Source organism: Nuphar pumila, chromosome 1 (genome assembly GCF_984573655.1).
Source record: "Nuphar pumila chromosome 1, dmNupPumi1.hap1.1, whole genome shotgun sequence".
Lineage (NCBI taxonomy): Eukaryota > Viridiplantae > Streptophyta > Magnoliopsida > Nymphaeales > Nymphaeaceae > Nuphar > Nuphar pumila.
This window is the reverse complement of record NC_143249.1, coordinates 150430019-150452123: the sequence shown is the minus strand read 5'-3', so window position 1 is coordinate 150452123 and position 22105 is coordinate 150430019. Positions and strand designations below refer to the sequence as shown.

General features: G+C 40.4%; 1 protein-coding gene across 2 annotated transcripts in view; it reads right to left on the bottom strand.

Moving 5' to 3' along the window:
* Positions 1-22105, bottom strand: part of LOC149849219 (P-loop containing nucleoside triphosphate hydrolases superfamily protein) — a 166764-nt gene that overhangs the window by 116065 nt on the left and 28594 nt on the right. For both annotated transcript variants that reach the window (XM_090013733.1, XM_090013741.1), the window contains exon 4: positions 12474-12559. In XM_090013733.1, coding sequence (XP_089869859.1) covers positions 12474-12559 — 86 coding nt within the window. The remainder of the gene's footprint in view (positions 1-12473; positions 12560-22105) is intronic.

Below are 22105 nucleotides of genomic sequence, written 5' to 3'. Positions count from 1 at the left end.
ATGAAGCAACCTCAAGGTTATGCAGAGGGAGACCCAAAGGAATATGTATGTAAATTAACCAGAGCATTGTATGGCTTAAAGCAAGCCTCCAGATCTTGGTTTGAAAGATTCTCCTTAGAAATTCAGAACCACGGTTTCATCCGGTCTCAACTAGATCATTCTCTATTCATATACAAGGATGGAACCACTGTGGTCTTCCTACTCATATATGTTGATGATATCGTAATCACTGGTAATGCTCCTGATCACATTCAGCGAATTAAAGTGCTACTAAGTATGTAGTTCAAGATGAAAGATCTTAGGGAACTGAGATATTTTCTTGGTGTAGAGGTGGACAGACAGGATGGAAAAATGTCATTGACTCAACACAAATACACTCTTGATTTTTTGGCCAAAGCATGAATGACAGATTGCAAACCTCTGCCTACACCTAGTGTTGTCAATCAAAAGCTCAGCATTTGTGATGGTGAGTTGTTTCCTGATGCAAGCAAGTACCGCAGTATAGTGGGTATGTTACAGTACCTCACTTTTACCAGACCAGATATCGTATATTCTGTAAATCAAGTATCTCAGTTCATGCATGAACCGAAAACTAGTCACATGGATGTCGTCAAACGTATTCTTCGCTATCTAAAAGGCACGGTGGGTGATGGACTCACATATGTTCAGTATTCATGTGGTACGCCAAAACATGAGATATTGGCTTACACAGATGCAGACTAGGCAGGGGACCCAGATGAAAGGAGATTTGTTTCAGGGTAGTGTGTTTTTATTGGAAAAAAATCTCATCTCATGGAGCAGCAGAAAACAGAAGGCAGTGGCAAGATCTAGCAAAGAAGCTGAGTATAGATCTATGGCAGCTGCCACAGCTGAAGTGACCTGGATTAGGCATCTACTTGCAGAGATGGGAGAGAATGTCTAAAGTTCAAAGCTTATGTGTGATAATAAAAGTGCCATACAAATTGCAATCAACCCTGTCCATCACAGTCGGACCAAGCATATCGAGATTGACCAACATTTCATTAGACAAAAGATAGCAGACAAAGAAATTGAACCAGTTTATGTGTCTTCAGAAGACCAAGTTGTTGATGTGTTCACAAAAGGTCTCACAAGGAACTGTTTCTGGTATCTGAAGAACAAGTTGCACATGGTTTACTCCCATGCACAACTTGAGGGAGGGTATTAGAATATGAATTAGATATGGATCCCTTATTGGATCCATATCGTGTTTTATAATGTTGTATTTTACTTTTCTTATACAGGGCATTTATGTCTTTATAAAAAGGTTGTAACCCTATTTAATATCATTAAAGTTTACCGCAGCCCATTGAATGAAAGAGAGGCTGCTGATTCCCAGAAAGCACGAGTTCTCTTCTTCCTCACTTCCTATACTCTTCTAGATTTCCTCAACAACAAGATCTGTCAGTGGAAGGGCAGTTCTATGATATAGCTCCTCAATAGAAGGCTCAACAAGAGTGTCTCACAAAGATGTAATGTTTATCTTTTGAAACAGCAGTACCTTGTGCCAACATTATGCATGTGATTATCTCGAATCTCATCCGCTACCGGGGTATCTACAAGTCTTGCATGACTCGATACCAGCCTCGATAGACGGGATACGGGTTTCTCAACAGAACACCTGATAAGAAGTTCGCTCGAACCCCCCATTCGGGATCACCCGAGATATGCCAAAAAGGCGAGCAGAACCATCCAATCACATCCTTCCAAATGCTTCGATTTGGAGCAGTCTTTAATGCTTTTGCGCAGCTCCCTAAAATCTCAAGTCGACTCTACAGGACTGCGCACACGAAGAGTCAGGATCCTTGCAAGGTATCCCTCTCCTTAGACGAAGGTGTATCGCCAGCTCCCGACTGAACTCTTGTCGCAAGAGGGAGTGATAGATGTCTCTTGCATCCTTCATGAGGATGCCTCAAACGCGTATGCAATGAGCGATAACCTAAGCGTCATCTGCAATAATAAGGCACTAACAACACATGCAAAAGCAAGAGCCTAGGTGTAAAACGCAACGACAAGGTAAGGACGGTAAGCAGAAGTGCAACGCAAAACCTTTGCGCGATGCGCAACAGCAAAGTAAAGACCGTAAGCAGGAGTGCAACGCAAAACCTCAGCGCGATGCGCGACGGCAAGGTAAAGACTGAGCAGGAGTGCAACGTAAAACCTCGGCGCGATGTGCGATGGCAAGTAAAGACTCGACAGAAAGTAAAGGACAAGAATCGCGAAATCGAGTCCTTGAGTTACATGCATACTCGTATAAATATATATGATATATATATATTTATTTAATGATCATTTTTAGTTAATTGGACTTAATTCAATTATTCAAGTCTTCTGTGTAATCTTCCCCTACCTTGAGAGGTGACGGTCCTCGTATGCCAGCTGCGTAGGTAAGCACGAGCTCAAGCCATGAAGAGCAAGCAGGATCCACCGTTCAACCTGCGATGCTTAGAACTTTAGTATGCTAAACCATAAAGAAAACAACAGGAGGTGGGTCCGACAAGACTCGATGCGAAGCAAAACAAGGGACTTCGCTCCCTGCAGACATGCTGTGGAAGCAGAGGCCAGGGATACGAGCCCTGCTTGGCGCGGCAGGAACAGGGGAGGAGAGCCCTGGCAGGGAGGTCTGCTCCGCTCCGCCCCCCAACGAACAGAGGCAGGGAGGCCAGATCCCTGCCAGCCAAAGCAGACCGAGAAGACAGGCAGGGAGCAGTCGCTCCCTATTTGTAGAAGACTTAGGCGGCTAGGGTCCAGCCCCTGCCGACCTGCCAGAGGACGAGGGGGGGCGGAGCGGAGCGGAGCCCCCCTGTCGGAACAACAAACGAAGGCAAGGGGCGGCAAAGGCATCACCCCTACCTTCCGACCAGAAAGGAAGGTGGCGGCAGAGGGGCGTCGCCTCTACCAGTCCGCTGAAAAAGGTGTCAACAGGGGCATAGCCCCTGTCGACGGGTCAAAAGAAGAAAAAGAGAAGGGAAGGGGGGTTGCGCCCCTTCCCTGGCGGAGGGTGCCGAAAGGCTGGTGCCCTCCGATCGGCCAGCAAGAGAGAGCAGGGAGGGAGGTCGCGGCCCTCCCTGTCAAACGAGAAGAGAGAGAATAGGGAGGGGGTCGGGCCCCTTCCCTGTCGAATGGGAAAACAAAGGGAAGGGGTTACGCCCCTTCCCGGATATCAGCGAGCAAAGGGAAAGGGCCGCAGCCCCTCCCTGGTGACTGAGAGGAGAAGAAGAAAGAGGACCGAAGAAGAAGACAAGGGTGCAGGGATGGGGGCTCGACCCCTCCCTGATCAAAAGAGGCAGCAGGGAGGGCTCGACCCTCCCCTGCCGTCAAAGGTAGCAGGGAGGGTTTGACCCTCCCCTGCCGTAATGAGACGCAGGGAGCAGGGAGGGGAACTCGACCCCCTCCCCTGTCGTAACAGCACATAGGGAGGGGCTCGACCCCTCCCCTGCTAACAGAGGCATCGGGAGGGGGTTGGGCCCCTCCCTTACAAAATCCATCGCAGGGAGGGGGCTCTGCCCCGCCCCTGCGGTTTTAAGGCAGCAAGGAGGGGGATTTGCGCCTCCCTAGCGATTAAGGGAGGCAGGGAGGTGGCTCAGCCCCTCCCTGCGCAACAGAGAAGTGAGGGAGAAAGAGACGGACAAAGGAGGACCTGGGGGGTCGCCAAAGCGGAAGGTGATGGCGGTGCCGCCGATGCCTTCGCAAAAGAGGGAAGAAGGTGGTTGTCGGCGATCGTTGAGCACAGTGAGAGAAGAGGCCTCGGGAACAAGGGAACTACCGTTGATACTGTCACCGACCGTAACGAAGGTGGAGGGTCGTCGGCATCGGGGGCTCTGGCGCAGCCGACGCACGGACGGGAGGTCGAGAGGAGGCGAAGAGGTGGTCGGCGATACTTTCGTTGGCGGTTGAGGTTGTCAGCTCCCTGTAGCACACGGGATGAAGGCGGTGGCCGGCGGTGAGTCACCGTCATCGGTGGCCGCAGGGAGGAACAAGGGGGAAAGAGGGAGAGAGTCGGTCGGGGGAGAGAGACCGAGAGACGAGAGGGGGAAGGAGGTTTTGAGAGCCTCCCCCTTTGTCGTTGCATGCTTTTAAAAGTACGCAGCCAACTTATTTACCCGGGTCGGATCCGGGTCCGGATCAAAACAAATTTTTTTTTACTTGGGTTATTACAGTGTCGGCAGGGGAGGGGCCGAGCCCCCCCTGCGCCCTCTCTTGCTCTCGTTGGGTAGGCAGGGGAGGGGCCAAGCCCCCCCTGTGCCTTCTCTTTCTCTCTTTGGGTCGGCAGGGGAGGGGTCGTGCCCCCCCCCCCCTGCGCCCTCTCTTGCTCTTGTTGGGTCGGCAGGGGAGGGGTCGAGCCCCCCCTGTGCCCTCTCTTCCTCTCGTTGGGTCGGCAGGGGAGTGGTCGAGCCCCCCCTGCGCCCTCTCTTGCTCTTGTTGGTCGGCAGGGGAGGGGTCGAGCTCCCCTTGCGCCCTCTCTTTCTCTCGTTGGGTCGGCAGGGGAGGGGTCGAGCCCCCTCTTGCTCCCTCTTATTTCGGCAGGGGAGGGGCCGAGCTCCCCCCCCCCCCCCCCCCCTCTCGCTCTCTTGTTGGGTCGGCAGGGGAGGGGTTGAGCCCCCCCTGCTCCCTCTGTTTTCAGCAGGGGAGATATTTTTATTCTGTTCCACTCTCATTTAATGCGGCAAGAAATCCTTATTGGAAGGATTTAGTAACATCCTTGGCAAATTGTAATTTGAGTGGTTATGTGCCTCCAAGTTCAGAAAAAATACGAATCACACTTCTTGCGGAAGAGAGGGCAAATGTGGAGAGGTTGCTGGAGATTAAAAAATATTCATAGAAGCAAAATGGAGTTTCTATTATGTATGATGGATGAACAGATATTCGAAGGCGTCCATTAATCAATTTCATTGCTTGTTCGCTTAGTGGCCCAATATTCCTGAAAGCAGTTGATGCATCTGGGGAATATAAAAATGCATAGTATTTGAAGGGATTGTTTATAGAAGTGATAAAAGAAGTGGGTGATCAGAAAGTGGTACAAATCATTACAGACAACGCTCTAGTTTGTAAAAGTGCAGCGTTGAGTTTGGAGAGTGAGTACCCTCATATTTTTTGGACTCTCTATGCAGCACACAGCTTAAATCTAGCCCTAAAGAGCATCTGCAACCCCAAAGAAGAAGAAAATTCGCAAGCATATGCTTTATGTTCTTAGATTGAAGATTTAGAAAGAAATATCAAAAGCATTAGGAATTTTGTTGTTAACCATCATCGTGCTAATGCTATATTTAATAGGCATTCTGACTTGAAATTGTTGGTCGTTGAAACACGTTTTGCGTCCATCATTGTGATGATAAAGAGGACTAAAAGAGTGAAAAATGCTTTGATTAACATGGTGACTGATGAAAATTGGACATTCTATCGTGCTGATGATGATATCAAGGCTCAAGAAATTAAAAAATTCATTCTTAATGATGAGTTTTGAAACAGAGTGGTATACTACCTTTAATTTACGCAACCTATTTGGAAAATGTTAAGAGAAGTTGATAAGGATGAGCTCATGCTTCACAGAGTTTATGAAATGTGGGATAATATGATTGAAAAAATACATGTTATAGTTTTCAAGCATGAAGAAAAAAATCCTGCATTGGATGATTCAGATTTTTTTAATCATATTCATTCAATTTTAGTCAGAAAATGGGATAAGAGCAACACTCATTTGCATTGCATGGCACATTCTCTTAATCCAAAATATTATGCAAATAAGTGGCGGGCTGGTGGTATTGGTTGTGTCCCTCCAAATTTAGACCCAGAGCTATCAAGACATAGAAATATGTGTATGACAAGACTTTTTCCAGAAGCATATATTCTACATCAAGTCACACAAAAGTTTGGAAAATTTTCATCTTCGAGATTACATGGACCGGCATTATTCGCGAGAGAAGAAGATAATATAGATCCTATCACATGGTGGTCAACATTTGGATCAGAAACACCTATTCTCCAACGTCTTGTATTAAGATTGTTATCGCAGACTGCTAGTTCAACTTGCTGTGAATGAAATTGGAGCACATATTCTCAAATCCACAACATGAAGAGAAACAAACTCACCAGCAAGCGTGCAGAGGATTTAGTATATATTCATTCAAATCTTTGATTACTTTCGCGAAGCAATGATGAATACAGGTACTAATTTGCTTTCTTAGTTATTTGATTATTTCTTAGTTTTCATTTAAATATACTTGTATTATATTTAACATTTTCAAATTGGGTTTGTAACGCAGACAAGGAACATCCAAATTTTGGGATGTAAACCCAGAAGAGAGTGACTTCGAGGGAGAGCATGATTTCAACATAACAAACATGGATTTAGCTGAGCCCAGTATTCCTTCTAATGATGCATTTGATGATGATGAAGAAAATTATTAACATCCATTACTTCAGCAGGATATACTTTGGTATGTAATTTAGTTCTTTTATGTTTTACTTATTTGATTGATATTTAGGTTGATTTATGTAATTGATTTACTTATTTGATTGATAATTTGATATTTAGGTTGATATACTGCATGCAAGATGAATGATATTATGACAATGTTAACTCTTAAACTGTTAAAACTTCAAAATTATATATATATATATATATAATTTTTTTTACATTTTTGCCCCTGTCGCACCCCCGCACCCTGGTTTTTTGGAAGTGTCACATCCCTGCACCCGCACCCATGTGACATAGATGGAAAGGTGTTGGTATGCGGCCTTTGGCTGTTAGGCTGGCCAGTTTAGCGCGTTGTGGGTTTGCGAAGCATTCTATGCCTGTGACAGAGCGATAAAAAGGCTTGCGGCGGTAAGAAAGGACTGTCGTGCCGCATTGGCTTGTTGAAAAAAGTAAACCCGTAACACCTATAGCTACATTCATAATATTAAAAGAAATAGGCTCAATGAAGATCGTGTTGATACCTTGGTGTATATTCATTTGTACCTTCGATTGATTGACAAGTATAAGTAAAGTGTTTTGTACTTTGGTTTTAATATCTTATAAAAAATTTATGTATCATTGATTAGTTGTTAGCATTCCTATTTTGTATTCTTGTCATAAAAATGTGCAAAAATCGCTATAAAGGACCTTCTCAAAAATGAGATATCAATCCAAACCTTCCTGTTGAAGAAAAAAAATACGTTGAGATTGGAGGATGTGTGCTGAGGAGTCTTGGATGATATTGCACAACAATTAAACATTGTTTACAAAAGCAAAGATGTACAAGATACTTTGCATCCATCAAGGTTGCAGGAACCATGGGCCATAGCCAGGCCATACATAATTGACTTAGTCTTTACGTAAAGAGCATTTTGCCAAAAAGCGAAGTCTTTCCAATAGGGGCTTCATTCGTCAAGCAGGATCTTGAACGAGGAGCGGTAAGAGGATCGCATTGGCGATTTGGAGTTGATCTCCATTTGAACGCTCATTTACGCGTCATATATTTAGTATAAGCAGAAGCCTGTGCTTTATACAGCGGCGGCGTAAAAAAATGCATATACTATTGTTCAGGGTGTGTAACTGAACGAAATATTCTACATATATATTTGCAGAAAGTAGGAGTCTTGGTGTCATTCAACACGACGGCGTAAGTAAATGCATAATCGAAAGTACAGTAATCGGAAATTGCAGAAAGCATGAGCTTTGGCATCATACGACGCGACGACAAAGGTAAATTACATGGCCTGTGTGATATAGGACGCGTCGGCAGAATCAGCAGATATACACCTAGATCTGCATCCAACGATAGTTACGAGGCGAGCGGGTGAACACCGAAGTATTCTGAAGGGATCAACCAAGAACTAGGGCGAGATACCATTTTTAAGAACGCATACACTCGTATTTGAACATATATATTCGACGATAGTTGCGAGGCGAGCAGGTGAACACCGAAGTGTCCAAAAGGGGCTCAACCAAGCACTAAACCAGATGGTATACCTATCGTGGCTTGGAAATGCTTGGGAGAGAAAGATTTAGAATGGTTAACAAATCTTTTTAACAAGAGTTGGCGGACAAATAAGATGTCTAATGAGTGGAGGAATAGTACTTTGGTGCCTCTATATAAGAATAAGGGTGATATACAAGATTGCACAAACTATCGTGGTATAAAACTCATGAGTCATACTATGAAACTTTGAGAGAGGGTGATTGAGTTTAGGTTGAGGAAGGTTGTCATGATATCGGAGAATCAATTTGGTTTTATGCCTGGAAGATCCACTATGGAAGATATACATCTTCTTAGACAACTTATTGAGAGAAATAGAGAGAGGAATAAAGATTTGCATATGGTTTTTATTGATTTGGAGAAGGCATACGATAGAGTACCTAGAGACGTTCTCTGGTGGACATTGATGAAGAAAGGTGTTTCTCTCAAGTACATTAGTATAATTAAAGATATGTACGAAGGAGTAGTAACCAATGTCCGTACATGTGGAGGGGTGACAACCAATTTCCCTATAACGGTTGGGTTACATCAAGGATCTGCTTTAAGCCCTTTCCTATTTGCTATAGTGATGGATGAGCTTACGAGATCAATTCAAGAAAATGTGTCATGGTGTACGTTGTTTGTTGATGATATTGTTTTGATTGATGAGTCTAGAGCTGGGGTTAATGCTAAGTTAGAATTATGGAGACAAACATTGGAAGCAAGAGGTTTTAAGTTGAGTAAGAGTAAGACAGAATATATGGAATGTCGGTTTAGTAAGCAACGAAGTAGTGATGGGAGTGTAGTGAAGCTTGGTGAGCAAGAAATATCGGTGGATGATTGTTTCAAATATTTGGGATCTATCATTCAAAAGTATAGAGAAATTGATGGAGATGTAAATCATAGGATAAAGGATGGGTGGACGAAATGGAAAAGTGCAACTGGAGTGTTGTGCGATAGTAGAATGCTATTGCGGTTGAAGGAAAAGTTTTATAGGACGACTATTAGGCCTGCTTTACTATATGGTACGGAATGTTGGGCTCCCAAGAGACATCATATTCAAAAAATGAGTGTAGTTGAGATACGTATGCTTAGATGGATGTGTGGAAATACAATAAAATATAAGATTTGGAACGAGGAGATACGTAAGAAGGTAGGCGTTGCACCCATTGAAAATAAGATGAGAGAGAATCGTTTACAGTGGTTTGGACATATTCGGCGAAGGCATAATGATGCTCGGGTTAGAAGGATGGAGAAATGGGAAAATATATTAGTTAAAAGAGGTCGGGGTAGGCCTAGGAAGACATGGATGGAGATGATAGGAAAGGATATGAATGCTTTGAACCTCACCGAGGACATGGCATTGGATAGAAATGATTGGAGGAGAAGGATTCATGTGGAAGACCCAGAATGATTTTCTTTTTTGGTTTATATCGCCGACCCCAATTGTTTTGGGATGAAGGCGTAGTTGTTGTTGTATACATACATACCTATACATGTATATGTATAATATATATCATCTCAAGTGAAAGCTCTTGAACAACAAATTAAACCACTTGATTAAAATCCTCAAATAATTAAACTAAGTTGAAATTGGAATGCAATGTAATTATGACAAATTTTAAAAGAAAAAGAATGCAAGTGAATAAAAAATTAAATAATCAAGATCATAAAAGGAAATGACACAATATTTGGTTGTGCCGGAGACTGGTTTGGTTGTGTCCATGAAGTGTCCTAGTTTATCTGAGTGTCATGTTGTGTCAATGCGAGAGATGCATGCTAAGTGAAGTGTTTGTGTGACAAGAATAGTGTATCTTAGTAGGCAGCGAGTTTTTGAAAAGTAATGAAGATACTAACATGAGTCAGCATATTCACCATTCATTTCTTTTTTTCCAAACAAAAGAAAAGCTTGGCCAAGGGATCAAAAAGGAAAGAAGTAACAAGCAGTCACCACACAAGCAACTAGCACAAAGACACACTGCACAACCAGAGTGTGCTGTTCAAGGCTAGGCCTAACAATAAGAGATCTTGATTTTGTCAAACCCAACTTACAGAGTTTAGTGTGCCATGTAATAGATGAAGACGCACGCATTACTTCTTTGCAACTATAAATATGACCAAGTGCCAAACAAAACCACAAGCTCCAAACTTTAAACCACTCCCTCCTCTCCCTCTTTTTAATTCAAGCCCCGAAAGTAGTGGTACTTATCGACCATGCTTTCTGATCAAAGGTTATGGAGGTGGTGGTATACAAAAAACATTAGAACGTCTAAAAACATGAACCAGTTATGCTTCCTACAAGCATTTAAGACACCTTTAGACAATGAGAATCCTCTCTTTGAAGGTTATCGATTGTCAAGGGCTTTTTCCCTTCAAAACTAACCAAACAAAATCACAGGCTCTTCTGCTTTGTGTAGTAGCATTAACCCAAGGATCTAACAAGACCCAATTGTCCCTTAAAACATAAGACACCATTAGCATAGGCACACTTTTGCCATCTGACCAAGAATTCTAAGTAGCACTTAAGTGGCAACATTTGGTATCAAGCATCGGGAGGCATCTATTGAATTCAATTTGGTGAGTGTCCTTCACAAGCTGCTCGCAATTTAGGGGAGACTTTATTTCAATATTCAGTGTTTTGGGAGCACCAAAGTATAAAAAGAGCGATGACATGTTGCAAGAGACGTCAGCAATCCAAGGATCTTTCCCAAATCATGTCACCACCAGACTATTTTGATGACTATTCCATAATTGAATAGGTTCCCAACAGCTATTCGGTATTTCCAAAAGTTTGATCCTACTTCTCTTGCTTGGGTTTGTACACACAACTCACGGCCAATCCTCAGTATCCTACTTTTCTATATGTAACCAAGTACACCAATAACAACCTTCAATCATGATCAGCCACCACCTCTTAACTGCCAATGCAGTATTGAAGAAGTGAAATACTCTAATGTCAGTGCCGCGGCTTCTATAAAAGGTTTCACTTTCAAACATAATCACCAATATTGCCCATATTTTGAAAATATTGTGATATTATCAGGTTTTGTTAGTAGCCATTGAAACCTTCAAAATATCATAATATTTTCAAAATATTGTTGAAAAACATAAATATCATGACATTATCATGATAATAGCACGATAATATCATGATATCTAAATTTTTATTATGTTTTCAAGAACAATACTGCTAAAACCGATTGTTTATTATCCTGTTTAATCTTTCTTTGAATTTTTTTAGTTTTTTAAAATACCCAATATTTTCCAAGAAAAAATTTTAAAAACACTGGAGAAAACCTGCCAAGAAATTCCGGAGAACAAGATTGGCAACCATGCTTTCAAAGCACCAAGAGTGAGCATGAAGATGAATTGCACTTCCAGAAGAATTTCATATTTGTTGCTCAATCAGACAAGTACATTTTTTGGAATGTGGAATGTGCAAACTGAGTAAATCAGGATGGTGGTCACAATCAAGTTACCAAGGACAATCCAGTTATCATATATCCTTTTGTAAATACTCTCCTACACATCCTTCTGTAAGAAAGACATTTCAGTAAAAAGTACCATCTTTCCTTTGATGAACTTGCTATATGAAAATAAAGCCACAGAATAAACCAAGTAATTGCATATGAAAAGAAGAAAAAGGGGTAAAAGAAAAATCATATACAGGCACAATGCATTAAGAGAAATAGATTATTGACAAAGTCCTAACCAATAAATTTGATGCTCTAAAACTTAAAAACTTTTATTTAAGCCTAATTCTCAAAAAATAAAAGCATTTCATCCTAGAGAACAATATCCGCAGTCCAAAGATGTATGCTTAGTAATAAAACAAAAATACATAAAGGATATTTTGAAAAAATAAAAAGCTGAGAAAAAGCTCTAAAACCTATATGTGACAGGTTAGTAAACCCTGGGATCTTGCAAAGCAACCACATACCTAAAAATCACAAGCCCATGTCAAGGATGTTTATGCATTTGTGTCATCAATGATAGAAATACAATTGATTAACAACCTAAGCATCTTCTGAAGGGAAATGCAAGATAAGAAAAAAATTGCCTTCTATGGTATGATCATTGAAAGCAGTCAAGCCCCACAGATTTGCACTCAGTTTATAACTAGTGTTATCAGGGTAACTAAATAGAAAGACCATAATTAGGTTACATTACAATAAGGATTTACAAATAACTATAGTGCAATCATGCCATTAAGGAATGATGTACATTGCAAATTATCTTTTTCCACATCTAACAATGACTCCAAAACTGTAAGGTAGTACCTAGTCCTACATGCATGTGCAAAGTGATGTTAGATGGAATAGTATAAAATCCCTAACGAAATTGATCTGTCCAAGCCAAGAAACTGCACGAGTGACAAAGCACTTTTGGAAAAAGCCTAATGTAACAGAAATTTTATTGGCAAAAAATTCCTAACTTTGGCAAATAGAATTAATAAAAGAGCTAAATACATTTAGAAGCTCAAGACGCTTGTAGCAATACTCAAATGCAAAATACCTGCCAGTTGAGCCATATGCAAATACAGTGGCATTGAGACCTTGAACTATACCAGCAATTATAGGGGATATATTCCTGTAAACATCCTGGGAGGAGTCCAATGAAGCTTTGTTAGCTGCATCTGTGGAAAATATGAGAAAGCTAAAGAATGTTGCATTTCATGAGTTTAAGCAAAACCATAAAGGCATGAATAGACCTAATAAAGCCTTGTTAGCTGTGTAATGAAATACAAAAAGAACAATAGGATGCCTCTTATGGGCTTTACAAACACACTAAAGTGTGCATAAACAAGGGTCAAATACAAGAAGATACACACAAGGCCACTAATGGGCAAGAGACAAGAGGTAAAAAATATAAATCCTTATTAGAATAATTGCTTAAGACAAGTGTACATTGAGAGGGGGAGAGCCCTTTTATATACAAGGATGATCAATAGAGCTGTTGGGATGCTCCCAACTGCTAGAAATAGAGCTGTTGAGGGCTCCCAACAGCTCTATTTAGTCATTTACCAAATAGCCCCTATGAAAAGGGAAAAAGAAAAAAAAAGACAAATGTGCCCCTAATGGGCACAGTCTATTACGGTTGACTGAAACGATGAGAATACCCCTAATGGGTATATATATATATATATATATATATATATATATATATATATATATATATATATATATATATATATATATATATATATATATATATATATATATACTTTAACACTCCCTCTCAATCAAACTTATGGTGTAATTACCGAAAGTTCGTCAAGCAAAAAATGAAATCTTGGGGAAGGAAGTGCTTTGGTGAAGAAGTCGATCGGTTGGAATTCGGATGCTACATAGGACAAGGTAATAGACTTCAGAAACTCTTCATGCACATAATGGCAATTCATCTCAATGTAATTAGTATGCTCATGAAATGTGTGGTTGTGGATACAAATCTATCTGGAGGTGTGTGTCCTTTCATATTTTCTAAGAGTGTTTGGTTCTTGATTTTCTATACTAGAATAAATGTCTATCACCTGCTCTTCTTTTATATTGGATAAGAGGTTCATTGTCTATATCATGAGATTCAACCACACTGGATATCGGTTTGGGGCATATCATTAACAATATCATTGTTGTTGAATAATTCATCATTATATTTAGAAAATAATTTCAAAAATGAATAATCATCATTTTCTTTCACAAGCACAATTTAGATCAAAGAAACTTTCTTGCTCTATAAAGGTAGCGTTCCTTGAAATATAGAGTAAATCATAGCATCTAAATCCCTTTTTGTTTTCACCGTAACCAGAAAAAACACAATGAATGACTCTTGGAAAAAGTTTGTCATTTTTATTTGTAAGGACAAAGCATTTGCACCCAAAAGTCCTTAATATAAAATAATAGGAGTGATTTTATAAAGTTTTTCATAGGGAGAAATGTTTTGAATTTTGGTTGAAGGAAGTAGATTTATGAGATAAACAACAGTAAGCACACTTCTGCCCAAAAATGTTTAGAAATAGTGGATGCTCCTCTTGCCTATGGTAGATAATGTTTTCCCAAACTTGCTCAAACTTAGGTCTTAGGCCTCATGAATTGAAACAATTGCACTCCAAGGATTTGATTTTTCCTATGCTATGTCACACAGACTCTTATAACAGGGCACCGCACCCGCGTCGCACCCACACCCAGGCGGGTGCGACACTTGGACACAACTTCCTTTGTGTTAGGTGAAGTCAACCACAATGAGGTCCATTTTTATCCAAAAGTAGATTCAGTTAACCCTAATCAAGCCCATTTTTATCTATATTATACTAAGTCACAGGGACTTGACAAAGCAAGTGTCACACCCGCATCGACGCGACGCAGGTGCGCATGCGGGTGCGGCACCCAGTGCAGTCAACACGACCTTGGGTGTGGTCAACACACCTAGGGTCATTTTCGTCCAATTTTTTAACGTAACTTGTGTTTTCTTCTTGTAACTTGTGTTTGGTTGGTAAATACTAGCCGATACATGTTCCTAGGCATCATGGAAAAAATAAGGACGTTACCAGCCACTAATGGTTACTTAAAGGGGTTTCATGGAAAATGAAAGAAGAATTAATTCTACATAATTTTTAGTTACTTTTATCTTGAGAATTAATTCTACAAAGGAACGGACTGCTCAGTTCCCATTAATTACTCTATCTCTCTCTATATATAAGTAATCAATAAATGCATTAGAAAAGTTAATTGCTTTGACAGGTAAAATATCATGTCCATTTATGTTTTACGCCCTGCAGTGTAGGGATGAAAGTGGGGTTGGGTAGACCTGACCCAACCCGAATTGACCTAGCTTGACTCGGTCATGCCCAAGATGAACATTCATTAGTGTTAATGTTGTTAACCGTTAAAACTTAAAAATTATATATATATAAAATATATATATAATAAAAAAAATTATGCCGCACCCCCGCACCCAAGGTTTTTGAAAGTTTCGCACTCCCGCACCCGCACCCATGTGACATAGTTCCTATGGTGAGCATCATTGGAAGTATTTCAAATTGGCTTCATCTTTGCCATTTGCTCCCATAAACTTTTGACAGTTTCATAATAGCACTCTTCTCCCCTTGTTTACAATTATGAATTTTGTCTTGCAATTCCCATTTATGAGCAAAATCGTTTTGAGTGTAGGTTTGTTTGATAAAAACTCGTGCTTAATCGGCCCTCTCAAACTCCAATATATTGGCACACGGCTCTTCACACATACTTCTCATAAATAGGGATAAAACTTTTGCATGTCTAACTTTTCATGCTTTAACGACCTTTTTGTAGTCCAAAAGAATTTTTCTGTCTCGTTGCCTTTAAGGGTTTCTTCTTTAGTAACTTCATCTCCACAAATGGATTTAGTGAGAATAGGTTGAGGTTCCGGTAGGGAGCCATCAACATATTCCCACAAATCTTTGCCAATCAAAATCCGCTTAATAGTTGTTGCCCATATATTATAGTTTTTCCCATCAATTTTGATAGAAACAACTGCAGCCACTTCTTTTTCGGCAATCATGTCAAGAGAAAAGGGAGAAGAGAAAAAGGTAAACAGAGAGATAGAAGAGGCAAAGAAGAGGTTGATGAAGTGCTTTCTAAAGCAATGAAGTTCACGAACACTCGTTCCTCTTTCACATACTTTTGAGTGGATGCCCTTGCACCTTCTTCACTTCCAAGATGGCTCTAGCTTTGATACCATGAATTGAAATACAAAAAGAACAATAGGATGTTTCTTATGGGCTTTACACACACACTAAACTATGCATAAACAAGGACCGCTTATGGGTCAAATACAAGACCATACACACAAGGCCACTAATGGACAAGAGACAAGAGGTAAAAAACTATAAAAAATTATTAGAATAATTGCTTAAGACAAGTTGTGGATTCCCCCCAAATTTTGAAAACAAGAACAAGGAGTTTTTCACTAAAAGATATTTTTTCTTTAAAATGGACTCGAAATCAGATCCAAACTTTGAGAGTGTGGAGATCGTTCTTCAAGGTAGAGTTTCTTTCCTCCTATGATGAACAGGGATCAGCCGAACCAGGAACCCTAGATCTTTGTTTTTGGACCGGCGGCGTTGCTAAGATTCATACCTCATATGCGAGACATAGAAGAAAACGAGTTTGATGTCAGGAGCCACGAAAACTCGAAAAAAGCCAACACAAACAATATATGAACGTTAGGGCTATTAAAGCTTAGAAAAATGCACAAAATAACGAACAAAAATGAATACCAAATCTCACATCGGGCTTAGGTAGCCCTTTTTACGATTGACGAGCACGGGAGAACACGGGCAACACTTTGGCTAGGCAAAAACTCGAAAAAGGGGTTGAGAAAAGGGATCTAGGTCCTAGGCTAGGCCTTGTAGAGACTCTTGTAGAGTAAGGATGTAGACACAAATGAACTCCAGATGTTGAAATAGGGGGGATGCCTCCCTATTTATAGTTTTTCAGGTGGATCCGGATATGTTTCCTATGTATTCGGGATCCATCTAGATGGACAGCTTCCAAATGGGTTGCCAGGATTGCATGGCTTACCCTAAGGAATCATTTTTAAAGGATTACTAGACTTATCCTAACATTTTGGAAGGCCTAAACTCGAGAATCCATGATATAGGTAAGTTAGTTTGGGCCAAGGCACATTTCCCTAAGCAAAACAAGTCTGAAATGACAGGTTTAAAATAGCTTTCACCATTTTTATCATATCTCCAAAAATATAATTGATATTAATATGATTTTTTGTTTTATTTGATGGATAACACGTTTATCTACAACTTTAGTTTTAATCTCAATACCCAAAATTGTAATTTAATAGGCCAAAAATATGCTATAAGTGGGACCTAGTTGAAAATCAGGTCAATCTTCGACAAACTTCACTATTCTGGCCATAAATCCCTCCAAAAGCATTCATTGCAACCCAAATTTGTTATATTTGGAAGGTAAGACATTCTAGAATATTTTTCCTTTTTGATAAAAATATCAAAAATGTCCTCTTGTGAATCAAAATCGTGTTGCAAGTCAATTTTGCTCTATTTGGGACTTGAAACGACTCGTTTGAGAAATCAAATCCAAGATTCAATTTACCCAGGATCCAAATAGATCAAAATTGGGGTGTCTATAAGCCCCTCTTTGTTGTTGAGTATGTGAAGCTCGATCGATAATAAAGAAGTAGATACACCAGCCTTTGAAAAGAGTGAAAGATTGACTAACAAACCATTTTTAGAAAGAATTATTGACAAAAGACATACACAGCTTGACGGTTGACGTTAGCTACAGACTAAGCTAATATCTTGTTTCACACGAGAGATTTTCCTTGAACTCGGTGTTGTTAGCTGGAAGTCTTATTGAACGATGTCAGACGAAGACAAAACAAGTGTTTTGTCGCTTGAAAATACACAAAAGACAACTGATGATTTTGACAAAGACAATGACTTCTTTTTGAAAAGATGAAGACGGAGGCAAGCTTTTTGTAGCAAAAGCATAAAAAAGATGGAGATATTTTTGACAGGGTGAAATGGAACGATACCTTTTTCATAAATGCGCCTTTGAAAATAGGATTGAGTTTAAGACGGTTTATGCTCTCATAAGATGGGTTATCAGATAGCTACATCAATCAGTGGGACAACCTATGGGCCTATTTTTTGTCTATCTACAGGATGGTCCTAAGATTGGGACTCGGTTAGACTAGGTGTGTGACTTGGACCCTAGTCAAATGAGTTTGGGATCCAAACAGGTACGGTTATATGGTTGCTTATAACTCGCCCAAGATTGGCTAACTTAGATCATCCAAATATTTTCCATTGTGCTATCAATTTGAATTAAGGGATCATTTTGTGAAAATTTTGTTCAGCCTGCACAGGAAACAGAAAACAGAGAAAAGGGAGAGAGAGGGAGATAGACAATGGTTGGGGCGGCTAATATGTTTCACACCACTGAGCCCTAATCTCTTATCATATAAAAAGCTTTTACAAATGGAGACTAAAATATTACACCATAACACTTATATTACATAAGTGCCATTAATGAGAAAAATGTCAGATGCATAATTAAAAGAATAGACGTACGTATGGATCTGGATCCAGATCCATGTGCATGTTCTATTTTAACACCCTCCCTCAAGTTGTACATGATTTTGGAGCATGTACAACTTGCTCTTCAATAGCCAAAATTGGCGTGCTGTTAACCCTTTGGTAAACAAGTCTGCCACATGATCTTCTGTTCGAATATGACGTAGTTCTATCTCTTTCATCTCGACTTTCTGTTGTATCAAATGTTGATCAATCTTAATGTGCTTCGTTCTGTTATATTGAATAGGATTACCCGCAATGTTTATTGCGCTTTGATTGTCGCATAGAAGAGATGATCGAATAATTGTCTCCCCAAGATCACTCAATAAATGTCTAATCCATGTAACTTTTGTCGTGCCTGCAGTCCTGTATTCAGCCTTTGTACTTGATCGTGCCACTGCCTTTTGTTTTTTACTGCTCCAAAACACTAAATTGTGTTCAATATATACACAATATCCAGAGACAGATCGACTCTCATCTGGATCCCCTGCCCAATCTGCATCTGCACAAGTGATGAGTTCATGTCCTTTATGTAAGTTATCGTTCTTGCGGTAAACAAGTTTGCCTCCTATAGTTCCTTTTAAATAGCGTAGAATGTGCTTCACAGCTTCCATATGACCTTCTGTTGGAGCATGCATAAATTGGGATACCTGATTGACAGCATAAACGATATCAGGTCTGGTAAAGGTCAAATATTGCAGCATCCCTACAAGGCTTCTATACGTTATAGGGTTGACACAAAAATGGCCATCTTCAAAACTCAACCTTTGATGTAATATACTCAGAGTGTTGACTGGTTTGCAATTCGTCATCCCGACTCTTTCCAAAAGATCAAGAGTGTATTTTTGTTGCACGAGTGTCAATGTGTCCTTTTGTCTGTCAACCTCCACACCAAGAAAGTACCTCAGCTCCCCTAAATCTTTCATCTTAAAAGTTTTCATCAAAAAACGCTTCACATCTTGCACATGATTATCTGAACTCCCAGTGATCACAATGTCATCAACATATATAAGAAGAAGTGTAACGATGTCCCTCTTCTGGTAAATAAAGAGCGAGTGGTCCAGAGAGCATCTTCTAAAACCATAGCCTTGAATTTGCATGGACAAACTTTCAAACCAAGAACGAGACGCCAGTTTCAACCCATACAGAGATTTCCTTAGCTTGCATACCCAGGCAGTAGGATCCTTCTCGGCATACCCAGGAGGTTGCTCCATATATGCTTCCTCCTTTAAATTTTCATACAAGAATGCAGTTTTAACATCCATCTGGCTAAGCTTCCATCATCGATCGACTGCTAGGGATATGATGACACGAATTGTGCCCATTTTAACTACAGGACTAAAGGTTTCATCGTAATCTTCACCATATTGTTGTGTAAATCCCCGAGCAACAAGTCGCGCTTTATATCGGTCAATACTTCATTCGGGCTTATATTTTGTTTTATAAACCCATTTTAAGCCAACTACATTCTTTCCTTTCGGCCGAGGCACTATTCCAAAATTTGGCATTCATGAAGAGCTTTCATTTCTTCATTCATAGCCTCAATCCAATGACAAGATTGAAGAGCTTGACTTAGACAAGTGGGTTCATTCTGCTTTGTGAGCTGAGATAGAAATAGCTTAAAATCAAGAGAAAAGGTCTCATAACTCAACCATCGCTGAATAGAATGCCTGATGCGTGAAGGCCTTTGAGCTGGAGCATTAGGGATGATTTCCACATCCTTCGGTCCTGTATTTTTGTTCCTTCTACAGAGAAGCGTGCAACTGGAGGTGGTTCAACTGGTGGTGGTTCAATTGGAGATGGCTCAACATACATCTGTGAGTCATCCAACTCCTTACTCAAGTCGAAGGAAGGACAAGTTGCCTGACATGTCTCTTTTGTATTGGCAAAAAGATTTGCGCTCATCCATGGATCATATACCTCTACTTCTCGAGATGGCAACACTTCAAAGTCATTGATCTGAAAATGTTGCTCATCGAAAACAACATTCCTGGAAGTCCTAATATGTTTTGTAGTAGGGTCATAGCATCGATAGCCTTTGTATTCATCCGCGTACCCAACAAATCTGTACGTAGCGGCCTTGTCCTGAAAATTATTGCGCAGAGATGAATCAGTATGCACATAGCATGTACAACCAAAAATACGCAACTCATCATAAGAGGGATGTTCCCAAATAAAACGTAATAAGGAGATTTCTGATTCAAAAGTACCATAGGAAGACGATTTATGACATGAACAGATGTGTGAAAAACTTCTGTCCAAAGACTAATGGGCACATTGCTGCCATGTAACATGCTCATCGCACTCTCGACAATATGCCTATGTTTCCTCTCCGCAACCCCATTTTGTTGAGGGCTATGGAGGCAAGAAACCTGTCGACTTATTCTCTTATCCCGAAGAAAGGCAATAAACTCGTTCGATGAATACCCACCTCCAGCATCACATTGTAAGTGCACAATATCACAAGAAAATTTTGTTTTGACCATCGAATGAAATTCACGAAATATTTGAAAAACTTCATGCTTGTGTTTCAAGAAATATATCCAAGTATAGCGGGAATAAGAATCAATAAAAATAACATAATAACGACTGCCAGAGAGAGAAGGAATAAGTGCGGGCCCCCAAACATCAGAGCAAACAATTTCAAATGGCTTTAAAGCTCTTTTATTAATAAAATGAAATGGGAGAACATGACTTTTACAGAGTTCACAAGATAAACTGTAATAACCGAATTTTTTTCGTTTATTTCCTTCATAAAATAATGCGAAAACATGCAAATGGGACTAGGATCCGTATTTCAGATCCAAAACCCATAAAGGGGCATATATATAATTAATATCGTATATATATATAAAGAAAGAAATAATAAATATAAAAATTTAGTGCAGGGATCCACATTTGGATCCAACTTGTGGATCCACATTGTTGGTAAGACACGGATCCGCACCGCAATGGTGTGTCGCATTTGCGTTGGGGGCTCTGATACCACGCGAACCACAAGAATGAATAAAATAAAATAAAAAAAATAAAAGTAAAATTACAAACATATTCCAAATGGAATATGCGTAAAAAGGGGAAAAGACTAAACTACCCTTATGCCTAATAATAGAGAAATATATATTTTATATATATAATTAGGAAGATACATATGCATATATACCATATATGTATATGTATCATCCTTTATATATATAAAATATATATAAGATTACAAAGATTGAATGATACATTTTAACAGTATTTCCCTGCGTACGCTGAGGAGCAGATGCAACAGATGTTCCTCGACCTGACCCAGAGGAACTTGAGTTTGGTGGACTATATCACTAAATTTCGGAGTCTCGAGAGGTACTGCCTGAACCTGTTGAAGAGTGAGAAGGCGAGGGCGATAAAGTATGTGCGTGGGTTGAAGGACGGACTCCGAGTATGGGTTTTGGGAGGCCGACCCACTACACTGGCATATGCGATTGAGACTGCGACGGTCCTGAAGGAGGAATGGGAGAGGTTCAGGGGCGACTCGCAGAAGAAGGGTAACAATGAGGGTAGTTCGGCTGGTGGTGCGAGGAAGAACCCCCCCGCAGGTGGGAAGGAGCAGAGAGGCAAGAGACAACGGACCCAGGAGGGACGTCAGCAGGGTGCGCACCAGAGACAACCTCAACAGAGGCAGCAGCAGGGGAAGGCCCAATCAATGTGTCGCAGATGTAATGAAAGTCATCCTCAGGGTTTTTGTCCGATGTTCAAGGGGGTTTGTTATTGGTGTCAGCAGTCGGGGCACATCGCTCCCTACTGTCCGAACCAGCCAGCAATTCAGGGAGGACAACAACAGCAGCCACAGCAGCAGCAGAGGCCTCAACAGCAACAAGGCCATCGAAGGACCAATGGCAGAGTCTATGTCATTACGACTTCCACGCAGAAGGATGGGACTGAACTGATCGAAGGTATCTTCTTGGTTACTGACCTTTGGGCTCGTGATATACTCTATTTCCGTACTACCCACACTTTTGTAGTCATTTTAATTTCGAGGACGAATTTCTTTTAAGGGGGTAGGGATGTAATAACCAAA